At 41.1% G+C, this 11,797-nt stretch overlaps 1 protein-coding gene across 2 annotated transcripts; it reads right to left on the bottom strand.

Annotated features, from left to right (window-relative positions):
* Positions 1-396: 396 nt before the first annotated feature.
* ca6 (carbonic anhydrase VI) lies at positions 397-11,788 on the bottom strand. Of its 2 annotated transcripts, XM_077615645.1 has the most exons (11): positions 11,637-11,788; positions 9,404-9,454; positions 9,275-9,338; positions 7,549-7,697; positions 5,978-6,073; positions 4,932-4,998; positions 4,707-4,864; positions 3,562-3,688; positions 3,404-3,487; positions 3,285-3,317; positions 397-1,962 (listed from the first exon to the last, which is right to left on the bottom strand). In XM_077615645.1, the coding sequence occupies exons 1-11, from the start codon at positions 11,661-11,663 to the stop codon at positions 1,328-1,330; spliced, it is 1,491 nt and encodes a 496-aa protein (XP_077471771.1). In that variant the 5' UTR covers positions 11,664-11,788; the 3' UTR covers positions 397-1,327. The 2 variants fall into 2 exon arrangements, with proteins under 2 accessions (XP_077471771.1, XP_077471766.1); XM_077615640.1 differs by having other exon boundaries at positions 9,275-9,454.
* Positions 11,789-11,797: the final 9 nt, after the last annotated feature.

Raw genomic sequence — 11,797 nt, 5'->3', positions numbered from 1 at the left:
ATAGGTGTGATGACACAAACAGCCGCTAGAGGAAAGCAGAGTTCTGCTATGAAGATATGCTGCTGCTCCTAATGGGTAAAAAGCAGACTATATATTATTATTTTTATCATATTTAAAGCCCTCACTTAAAAGTTGCATTCATTATGCATTATGAAAACTTCATTTTGACTCTGGGAGGACACTTTTTAAAAATATATGATTACTTTCTTTCATCACAATCGACCCCAAAAAATATCAAAATATGATACAGTAATACCTCGTTATTTCGCGGATTTACCGCAGTAAACGAGGTATTACTGTGAAAAAAATAACTTTTGAAAAATGGACAGAGGGGTGGATCAAGAGCCATGTTCGCCCCCCCCCCCGAATCGGATTACCGTATTTATTGGAGTATAACGCGCACCCATGTATAACGCGCACTCATTATTTGTGACTAAAAATTGGTATAATTTTTTTTAACTCTTTAAAGCACATGTGTCAAAGTGGCGGCCCGGGGGCCAAATCTGGCCCGCCGCATCATTTTGTGTGGCCCGGGAAAGTAAATCATGAGTGCCGACTTTCTGTTTTAGGGTCAAATTGAAATGAAGAGTATAGATGTATATTAAATTTCCTGATTTTCCCTCTTTTAAATCAATAATTTTCATTTTTTAATCCATTTTTTCTGTGTTTTTAGTTCAAAAATCATTTGGTAAAATCTAAAAATATATTTAAAAAAAGCTAAAATAAACATTGTTTTAGATCTATAAAAATCAGGATATTCAGGGCTTTTAATCCAGTGCTTTTAATCCATTTATTAAAAAAATATCTAAATATTATATCTAAAATGGTCCGGCCCACGTGAAATCAAGTTGACGTTAAAGCGGCCCGCGAACCAACCCGAGTCTGACACCCTTACTATACATCACAGGTGTCAAAGTGGCGGCCGGGGGGCCAAATCTGGTCCGCCGCATCATTTTGTGTGGCCCGAGAAAGTAAATCATGAGTGCCGACTTTGTTTTAGGATCAAATTAAAATGAAGAGTATATATAAAATTTCCTGATTTTCCCCCTTTTAAAGCAATAATTTTCATTTTTTAATCCATTTTTTCGTGTGTTTTTAGTTCATTAGTTCCATTCTTGTTAAGTTATTTTCTAAGTGTGAGCACTGGCCATTAGAACTGGCTCTTGCGCCCCCTCTAGCGGACAAAGACGGGCATTACATCATGGGCGGAGTTGCAGTGTTTTCACTTTGCCTCAGTTTTTTGTTTTTTGGGGGGGGTACAAAAATTTGCACAAGATACTCGAATATATACGGTATGTGGGTTTTGATGATCCCTGATTTTCTGGTTTCAAGGGCACCTGTACTGACGATCCAGCTGCACCCCCCCGTACAAGCTAAGTTGGGTGCCCCCCCAACTGAAGACATTCCCCTGCGACGTGGCGTTCCCTTCACACGACATCTGGTCCCGAATATTCGCCGTGCTCAGAACGTAATCCCACACATTAACGTCGGTGAGCTTCCCCGCAAAGGAGTCGGTGTTGGAGATCCCCAGCAGGCTATCCTGGTCGTTCCCCAGGACCAAAGACCCCCCGGGGCTGACGGCGTACCCCGCTTTCAGGTAGCGTCGCTCCCCTACCATGCCGTCCACCCACAGCTCCACCCCGCCGGTGCGGGAGGACCAGGTGATGCAGTAGTTGGCCCAACCACGGGACTCGGTGTTGTAGGGGAGGTTGACGAACTCGTTGCCCACCCAGAGGCCCACCTCCTTGCCGTCCCGGTCCTCGCTGACGGTGACCATCAGCTCGTTGCTGACGGCGCCGCTGGAGTACGAAAGCACCTTGTGCGCGCCGTCCGCTTCGGTGGAGACGTGCATGCAGACCGTGAAGGAGTCCAAGTCCGTGGGGTGGCCCAGGTGGGCTTTGGCGTAGCTGCCCGGGGTCCCCCGCTGGAAGTTGAGCACCAGGGGAAACAGAGCTTGCGATTCTATTCGAGGAAGAAGAGACCAGATTTGAAAAAAAATCAGTTTGAGGCAGTTTTCTGAACCGCTTATGTGTCAAAGTGGCGGCCCGGGGGCCAAATCTGGCCCGCCGGAGCATTTTGTGTGGCCCGGGAAAGTAAATGATGAGTGCCGAATTTCTGTTTTAGGATCAAATTAAAATGAAGAGTATAGATGTATATTAAATTTCTTGATTTTCCCCCTTTTAAATCAATCATTGTCATTTTTAATCCATTTTTTCTGTGTTTTTAGTTCAAAAATCATTTTTTTAAATCTAAAAATATCAACAAAAAAAAGCTAAAATATACATTGTTTTAGATCTATAAAAAACTGAATATTCAGGCCTTTTAATCCAGTTCTTTTAATCCATTTATTAAAAATAATCTAAATATTATATCTAAAATGGTCCGATGTACATTCAATTTCCTGATTTCCCCCCTTTTAAATCAATAATTGTCATTTTTTCTGTGTTTTTAGTTCAAAAATCATTTTGTAAAATCTAAAAATATATAGAAAAAAACGCTAAAATAAACATTGTTTTAGATCTATAAAAAACTGAATATTCAGGGTTTTAATCCAGTTATTTTAATCCATTTATTAAAAATAATCTAAATATTATATCTAAAATGGTCTGATGTACATAAAATTTCCTGATTTCCCCCCTTTTAAATCAATAATTGTCATTTTTTCTGTGTTTTTAGTTCAAAAATCATTTTGTAAAATCTAAAAATATATAGAAAAAAACGCTAAAATAAACATTGTTTGAGATCTATAAAAAACTGAATATTCAGGGTTTTAATCCAGTTATTTTAATCCATTTATTAAAAATAATCTAAATATTATATCTAAAATGGTCCGATGTACATTAAATTTCCTGATTTCCCCCCTTTTAAATCAATCATTGTCATTTTTTAATCCATTTTTTCTGTGTTTTTAGTTCAAAAATCATTTTGTAAATCTAAAAATATATTTTAAAAAAGCTAAAATAAACATTGTTTTAGATCTATAAAAAACTGAATATTCAGGGCTTTTAATCCAGTTCTTTTAATCAATTTATTTAAAAAAAATCTAAATATTATGTCTAAAATGGTCCGGCCCACGTGAAATCACGTCGAGGGTTCGATCCCAGGTCGGTCCTAACTGTGGAGTTTGCGTGTTCTCCCTGGGCTTGCGTGGGTTTTCTCCGGGTACTCCGCTTTCCTCCCACATGCCCAAAACATGCATGCTAGGCTAATTCTATGCTAAATTGTCCCTAGGACCTAGTGCAAACGCTCGATTGGAGCAACGGGAGTCGAATGAATGAGCCTACCAGATTTGCTTGGTCGCTGGTTGCGTCGCCCACCTGCGCACAAACGACAAAACAACACACAATGAAGGAGCGAATGAAAATGGAGGCACGACTCCATCGATGTTGCAGATGTTGCTCGCCTGAATACACGTGCTTCCCGAGAGACGTGATCAGGCCTTCAATTTTCAACAGCTTGGATTCGATTTCGTCTTGCCGGCAGAACGCTGGCGGGACAAAACGGAGGCGACCGGTCAGTTCTCGCCAGTCGGCAAATATGGAATTAGGACGAAACGCTTACATCCTTTTCCGAGCCGAGGGAGGAACGACGACTCCACCACGCGGTCGTTGAGAGGTTGAGCCATGCGGTAGTCGTTCCACAGCGTCTTGTTGTCGATGTCCATCAGGGTGCTTTCTAGCTTTCGGATCTGGGTGCAAAAGTTTCATATCACTAGCTTGAAACCAGTACAGTGGTACCTCGACATACTCTATGATCACTGGGCGGAGCCTTGCATTTTGTCAGTTTTTTTCCCGTTAGTCAGTGCGAATGGCGGAGCTTGTTCGCTAATACGAGAGGAGTATATGCTACTTCTCGTTGGCAAGTGGTTGTGCGTTATCCTATTGTGAGGACATTTGTGTGCATCATTTTGGGAATATTTTGAAGGGAAGACAAAAGCAAACAACCCTCCATAGGTTGCATCTGAAAGTCAGGGTGGAGGCGGGGCCAATAGAGCCAATCCGGGAGAAGAAAGGTATCAAAATTTCAAACAAAATTAGAATTAAGTTTAGTGTAAGGTTAGATTAAACTTATTTTTTAGTGTGTCTGCATCGTAATCTAAATTCATTTAAAAAATTTATGTTATGTTACGAGCGTGTTGCCATGCAAAAAGTCGCCTACCCCCTCCCCTCTGTGAAATCCGTCTAATTTTAATATTATTAAACACATTTTAGTACTATTAAACCACTAGTTATTTGTTACTTTGTTAATAGATGGTGAATTAAAACAAATAAAACATGTTTTTCCAATCCAATATCCCGTTTTGGGTGTTTTTTCAGAGGGTTGGAACCAATTCATTAGTTTTTAGTTCATTTCTAAGGGAAAACGTTCATTTGAGTTACGAGTAAATCAACATACGAGCTCAGTCCCGGAACGAATTAAGCTCGTATCTCGAGGCACCACTGTATTAAAATGTTTGAAAAAAATAACAGTTTCAGATGCTCAAGCCGCACAGAAGCCGACAGAAAAAGTCTGCAGAGTTTGATCAACACAGCACAAAAGATCATCAACTGCCCCTACCTACCCTGTCCAGCATCTATGAACACGTGCCTAAGAAGGTTAATCATAAAATACAATACAACTGATCTGTACTCAGTTGCAAAAGAATCAACCACAAAGTATTCTTTGAAAATTGGACATTCGAGGACGCCCTCTAGCGGCTATCTTACCTGGTTATGCGAAAGAGTGATGGGTGTATCGAACACCGTCCACAGGATGCTCTCGTAGCACGGCGGGGTGGTGAGGGAGCCTTGATACCTGAAGAAATGGTTGAGGTTCTCGGGGAGCATGGACCGCACATCCAGACTGGAAATATTCATGGACTGGCCTAGCACAGGTCACGTGGGAGGTCAGAAGGGGTCACGTGAGTGCCGATACGAGGTAATATTACTCACCCGCATACTTGATTTTGGCCAGGTTGGAGATGAAGTCGCTGTAGTAGGTGTTTTCAAAATGTCCGTCCTAACAGTGGAGCAAAATCCAGCGAATAAGAAGAACATTCCGTCGTCTTTGTCACAATTAGTCATTCATTTATTCTCTGAACCGAGGGGGTGCTGGAGCCCATCCCAGCTCACTATGAGGAACAGGCGGGGGGCACCCTGAATCGGTGGCTAGCTCATCGCAGGCTGTGCCAACCATATGGTACCTAGCATGGGCGCTAACATGGGGAAAAAAGAACCTATAGCACATGTGTCAAAGTGGCGGCCCGGGGGCCAAATCTGGCCCGCCACATTATTTTGTGCGGCCCGGGAAAGTAAATCATGAGTGCCGACTTTCTGTTTTAGGATCAAATTAAAATGAAGAGTATAGATGTATATTAAATTTCCTGATTTTCCCCTTTTTAAATCAATCATTGTAATTTTTTAATCCATTTGTTCTGTGTTTTTATTTCAAAAATCATTTTTTAAAATCTAAAAATATATATAAAAAAGCTAAAATAAACATTGTTTTGGATCTATAAAAAACTGAATATTCAGGGCTTTTAATCCAGTTCTTTTAATCCATTTATTTAAAAAAAATACATATATTATATCTAAAATGGTCCATTAAACCCTTGACAACTGTGTTGTGTTTCCCCAAAAATTATGTTCTGTTATTGATTTTTCTTAAAATTTTCCCTTCAAAGTAACACATTTGTACTCCCTATTAAAACCATGAATATGGAGGTGAAAAATTGGGAATCAGGGGCGGCTTATACGTGAGAAATTGTAAAATTCAACGATTTTAAGGCAATTTTAAGGGTGTGGCTTATACGTGCGTGGCTTATATGCGAGTAAATACAGTAATTATACTCATCCAACTCCCATGAAAAGACCGCAAGCACATTTTTGGGGTAATAACTCTCTTGACCGATTTGAAAATTGATTCGTTTCCTTTACCCGTCAAAAATGGTGTGAGTATGGGTCGATGATTTGAAAGATTGACAAGTAAGTGTACGCACTTCGTAGAAAAAGGCGAGGACCGCCAGCCCATCTGGTTTGTCTCTGGCCTCGGTGAAGCTGTGGTACTTGTCTGAATTGTAATGGACAACGTGGAGCTGAAAGACAAAGAAAAATGGCCGACAAAATGAATCAATATGTCAAATTATGATGGCGAACGCTAAAACAAATCAATTCTTTATTCATTTGCCAGACCGTTTATCCTCACAAGGGTCGCGAGGGGTGTTGAAGCCTATCCCATTGAACTACAGGGACCAGGTGGGGACAGCCTGAATCGGTGGCCAGCCAATCGCAGGGCAGAATGAGACGAACAAACAATCACTTATAGCTAGGGTCAATTTTGACTGCTAAATTAGCCTAGCATGCATGATTTTTGGGGTGTGGGAGGAAACCGGAGTACCCAGAGAAAACCCGAAAGAACAAGCCAACTCTACACAGTGAGGACCCACCTGGGATTGAACCCACGCCCCCAGAACTCTGAGGCAGACGCGCTAACCACAAGGAGATTGACAACCAATCATAGCTAGGGGCAATTTAGCATACAGTTAGCCTAGAATTCATGTTTTGGGGACGTGGGAGGAAACCAGAGTACCCGGAGAAAACCCATGCAATCCCTGAGAGAACATGCAAACTCCACACAATTTAGCATACAGTTAGCCTAGCCTAGCATGCATGTTTTTGGGGATGTAGGATGAAACCGGAGTACCTGGAGAAAACTCACGCAAGCCCAAGGTGAACATGCAAACTCCCCCCAGTTAAGACCTACTTGGGATCGAACCCACAATCCCAGAAATGTCAGACCGATGCACCACCCACTTTCCACCGAACTGAACAAATGTTGCAAAATGCAAAAATATGACTTTTACAGATAAAATTAGTCTTTTTGCCAATTCAATTTTTTTCCCTCACAGTTAAGACCCACTTGGGATCGAACCCACGACCCTAGAAATGTGAGACCGACGCGCCACCCACGATTTCACCAAACCGAACAAATGTTGCAAAATGCAAACATATGACTTTTACGAATAAAATGAGTCTTTTTGCCAATTCAATTTTTTCCCCCACAATTAAGACCCACTTGGGATCGAACCCACGACCCCAGGAATGTCAGACCGACGCACCACCCACTATTCCACCGAACTGAAAAATGTTACAAAATGCAAAAATATGACTTTTACAGATAAAATGAGTCTTTTTGCCAATTAATTTTTTCCCCCCACAGTTAAGATCCACTTGGGATCGAACCCACGACCCCAGAAATGTGAGCCCGACACACCACCCACTTCCCACCGAACCGAAAAATGTTGCAAAATGCAAAAATATGACTTTCACAGATAAAATTAGTATTTTTGCCAATTCAATTTTTTTTCCGGGAAATCAGGAAAAATTCACCTAGTGGCGTAAGACGGGATTTTCGGGACAAAATGTGGGCCAAACGAACAACAAGTGAGAAGACCACACTTTTCCCACCCGCAGTGATATTAAGGGATGTTTTTGCAGACTGCAGGATGTTTGCTTTCGACATGACGGATCCGTCACCACCGGAGCGTACGAAACGCTTTATTTGCGCTACCTCGGCCATGTAGCGGATGCCATCGATGGTGTGTTCCGCTCCGCTGGCCTCCAGGTCCCAACCGCCCCAGTGCAGATGCATCTGGACGGCGGTATATTTCCCCGGCATGCCTTTTGTGATCTTCATCGTGGGCGGCAGGTCGATTTGGACTGAGAGGAAACAAAATGGACGACGTTTAAGGCGCGTACGCATTAGCTGTGTCGCCATCGTTTATTTTTGTTATTTGTCTGTTTGGTTTTGTTATTTGTGAACTTTCCTACTTATTTGTGTCGTTGACTACTTCATTAATTATTACTTATTTATTATTTGTTTATTATTATTATTTATTAAATATTTATCTATTCATTTGTTTGTTTGTTGTTAGTTGGGTTCGGTGTCACACTTACTATCGCCACTAGGGGCGGTGTTGCACGATTTCAGTATTGAAATGACCCTTTTAATAGGCAGAATAAAACGTCATTATCTTTCTTTTGAAGTCACACAGCACTTGCAGGTAAAATGGAATTGCTTTTTTCAATGACGTTTTATTAGTTTTAAAGTCTTCACCATTATTTGAAATGCTTTTTATACCTTGGGTTTCAAGTTATGAAAGTATTATTGTTTAAAAAAGTATGCTAGAAAGAGTGCAGTTGTAATTTACATTGTCATGCTAGCTGGTAGCGAGCTAGCTGTTGGATTAGCTTTTAGCCAAGCACAAAAATTAGAATTTCAACAGACATTGAGAACGAATATCTTCTTTTAGTGTTGCTTTTTGAGTATAATATCTCTAAATTAGTTTTTAAAGCAATAGAAAAAACATGCTGTAAATGTAAAGTAGTACTGTAGCACAAAGTATTTAAGTGTGCAAATCGTGTGTATTTCTTAACTTCTTTTAACACGTTTTTAAGGGGTAATATTAAAAAAAAACACTGAAATTCCTAGTATTTCTAGGCTCACAAAAGCCCATTTAAAGATATTTTAATGTGCTAACCTATGTCATTGAGCTTTTATTTACATATCATATTAATATAGCGTATTTTCTCGGATATAAGCGGCCTCTGCGTATAAGCTGTACTCTTACAATCGCCTTAAAATCGTTTAATTTTACAATTTCTCTCGTATAAGACGGCCCCTGATTCCCAATTTTCACCTCCATATTCATGGTTTTATTAGGGAGTACAAATGTGTTACTTTAAAGGGAAAATAAAAAAAAAATCATATTTCTGAGACACTGCATGAATCAAAAGGATCATCTGCTGGAATGCACACTATAAAAAGTTGTTGCCTGCACATAGACAAATTAAAAAAGGAAGTCACACGAGCAGTACAACCAGGAAGTGTGTCCGTAGCGGTCTAGTTTATCATGTCTAGGTAAGATGGCGGCGCCCTGAGTGAGCAATGACAGGCACAAGTAAGTTTTTTCACTTTTTATGCAAGATGTTTTTTTCTTGAATTTCATTTATAGACGTCAAAATAAATTCTATTTAGCGTTTTATCTGTTTATCTTTTCTCTATTTTGAAATAAACAACCTTATCGGCCATATTGTCTTGCGTTATGGCGTTTCGTCTTTTGTCACCTTGCAGTTTCCTACATGTAAAGTCGAATTTATGCGCATATAAGCCGTACCCTCGATTCAGTCATCATTTTTTTTAGCGACAAATACGGCGCAAATGCGAGAAAAATATGTCTAAAAATGTCTAAAAAGATTGTGAGAACAGTTTGGTTCTTGGCTTTCTTTGGACTTACCTGAGTGTCCATTATTGGACATGAGAAATGTTCCTTTCTGAGCGTCGTACCCGCTGAGTTCCAGCTGTAAAATGTCCGGGTTGTGTCGAACACTTCGCCTTTGGATGTCAATGGGGGACTGTTTCTTACCCCCGCACGCCGGGTACTTGTCCGCCCAGTGCATCTGGTCCCAAGCTCCCTCTGTAAGATCCAATAAATCACAGGTGTCAAAGTGGCGGCCCGGGGGCCAAATCTGGCCCGCCGCATCATTTTGTGCGGCCCGAGAAAGTAAATCATGAGTGGCGACTTTCTGTTTTAGAATCAAATTTAAATGAAGAGTATAGATGTATATTAAATTTCCTGATTTTCCCCCTTTTAAATCAATAATTAGTGAGGGTGTCCTGTCAGATTTTGCTACCCATGGAATACTCCATCATTTGTATTACAGCCATACAGTGGTACCTCGACATACGAGTGCCCTGACATACAAGCAATTTGAGATACGAGTAAAATTTTGAGCAAATATTTATCTTGAGATACGAGACAAATTTTGATATACGAGCGGACGCGAGAGGCTGCTCATAAGAACATTTTGGCCACTGTCTTTCCCGTCGCAACTCCCTCGTGTAATGTCTCTACAAACACTGGGCAGAGCGTTGCATTTTTCAGTGTTTTTTTTTCCCGTTAGTCAGTGCGAATGGCGTAAATCACGTGTCAAAGTGGCGGCCCGGGGGCCAAATCTGGCCCGCCGCATCATTTTGTGTGGCCCGGGAAAGTAAATGATGAGTGCCGACTTTCTGTTTTAGGATTAAATTAAAATGAAGAGTATAGATGTATATTAAATTTCCTGATTTTACCCCTTTTAAATCAATCAATGTAATTTTTTAATCATTTTTTTTCTGTGTTTTTAGTTCAAAAATCATTTTGTAAATCTAAAAATATATTTAAAAAAGCTAAAATAAACATTGTTTTCGAGCTATAAAAAAACGGAATATTCAGGGATTTTAATCTAGTTCTTTTAATCCATTTATAAAAAAAATCTTAATATATCTAAATAGTCCGGCCCACATGAAATCGAGTTGACGTTAACGCGGCCCGCAAACCGCGAGTCTGACACCCTTGCAATAAATCATAAATGTCCATTTTTGTCATTATATTTCTATTCAACTTTGTGAATTTACAGGAGACATTTTAACCGTTTGCCCAGAGGATTTTTTTTATTTAGTCATTTTTTGAACCGCTTATCCTTACAAGGGTCGCGGGGGTGCCGGAGCCTATCTCAGCTGACTTTGGGCATTTTTCATTCAGTCATTTTCTGAACCGCTTATCCTCACAAGGGTCGCGGGGGGTGCCGGAGCCTATCTCAGCTGACTTTGGGCATTTTTCATTCAGTCATTTTCTGAACCGCTTATCCTCACAAGGGTCGCGGGGGGTGCCGGAGCCTATCTCAGCTGACTCCGGGCACCAGCCAATCGCAAGGCACAAGGAGAAAAATAAATATATTAATAAATCATTATCCTCACAAGGGTCGCGGGGGGTGCTGGAGCCTATCCCAGCTAACTACGGGAGACACGCTGATATAAATATTTGATATGATATATATTTTCTGAACCACTTCATCCTCACTAGGGTCGCGGGGGGTGCTGGAGCCTATCCCATCTAACTACGGGAGACAACCTGATATAAATATTTGATATGATATAAATGATATATATTTTCTGAAACGCTTTATCCTCACTAGGGTCGTGGGGGGTGCTGGAGCCTATCCCAGCTAACTACAGGAGACACCCTGATATATATATATTTGATATGATATATATATTTTCTGAACCGATTTATCCTCACTAGGGTCGCGGGGGGTGCTGGAGCCTATCCCAGCTAACTACAGGAGAGACCCTGATATATATATATATATATTTTCTGAACCGCTTTATCCTCACTGGGGTCGCGGGGGGTGCTGGAGCCCATCCAAGCAGACAACCTGAATTGATGGCCCAGCCAATCGCAGGGCACGACAAGACAAACAACGCATCACTCATGGCTAGGGGCAATTTAGAGTGTCCAATCAACCTAGCATGCATGTTTTTGGAATGTGGGAGGAAACCGGAGTACCCGGAGAAAACCCACGCAGGCCCGGGGAGAACACTTAAACGACTATAACTTTGGGATACAAAATATTACTGCTTTATCACATGATTTTTAACTATTCTACAGATTCTACATTTACCAGAGTGATCCCCCATTAAAAAAATGGATTGGACGTCCATTCCCGTCAATGGCAGCTATTGACTGAATACTTGAAAAAAGTAAGAATTAACATTTTTTTTCTTTTTTTTGTATGATTCCGATCTCCTGTGGAAGAAGGAAAAAAGTTTGGACCCACCTGTGTACGTCCAGTGTATGGCGTCATGCGGGATTTGCGCGGTGACCACGGCGACCCAAAGAACGGCGAGCGACAGGCGGTCTCGGGGCATGGCTGCAAGCGTCCGGGTTGGCTCGGCGGCGCGACTGGGAGAACCTCGCCGGAGGTCGGCGCTTCGCATT

This window comes from Stigmatopora argus, chromosome 1 (genome assembly GCF_051989625.1).
Source record: "Stigmatopora argus isolate UIUO_Sarg chromosome 1, RoL_Sarg_1.0, whole genome shotgun sequence".
NCBI lineage: Eukaryota > Metazoa > Chordata > Actinopteri > Syngnathiformes > Syngnathidae > Stigmatopora > Stigmatopora argus.
The sequence above is the reverse complement of the archived record's forward strand: the minus strand, read 5'-3'. Positions and strand labels throughout refer to the sequence as shown.

Bases quoted from the DNA above. Each gene is read 5' to 3' on its own strand.
- ca6 (XM_077615640.1), bottom strand. From the start codon at position 11,727: ATGCCCCGAGACCGCCTGTCGCTCGCCGTTCTTTGGGTCGCCGTGGTC. The intron at 4,865-4,931 runs GTGAGTAATATT...GACCTGTGCTAG, and splicing joins GGCCAAAATCAAGTATGCGG to GCCAGTCCATGAATATTTCC. The intron at 1,963-3,284 runs GTAGGCTCATTC...TTCCTCGAATAG, and splicing joins CCAGCGACCAAGCAAATCTG to AATCGCAAGCTCTGTTTCCC.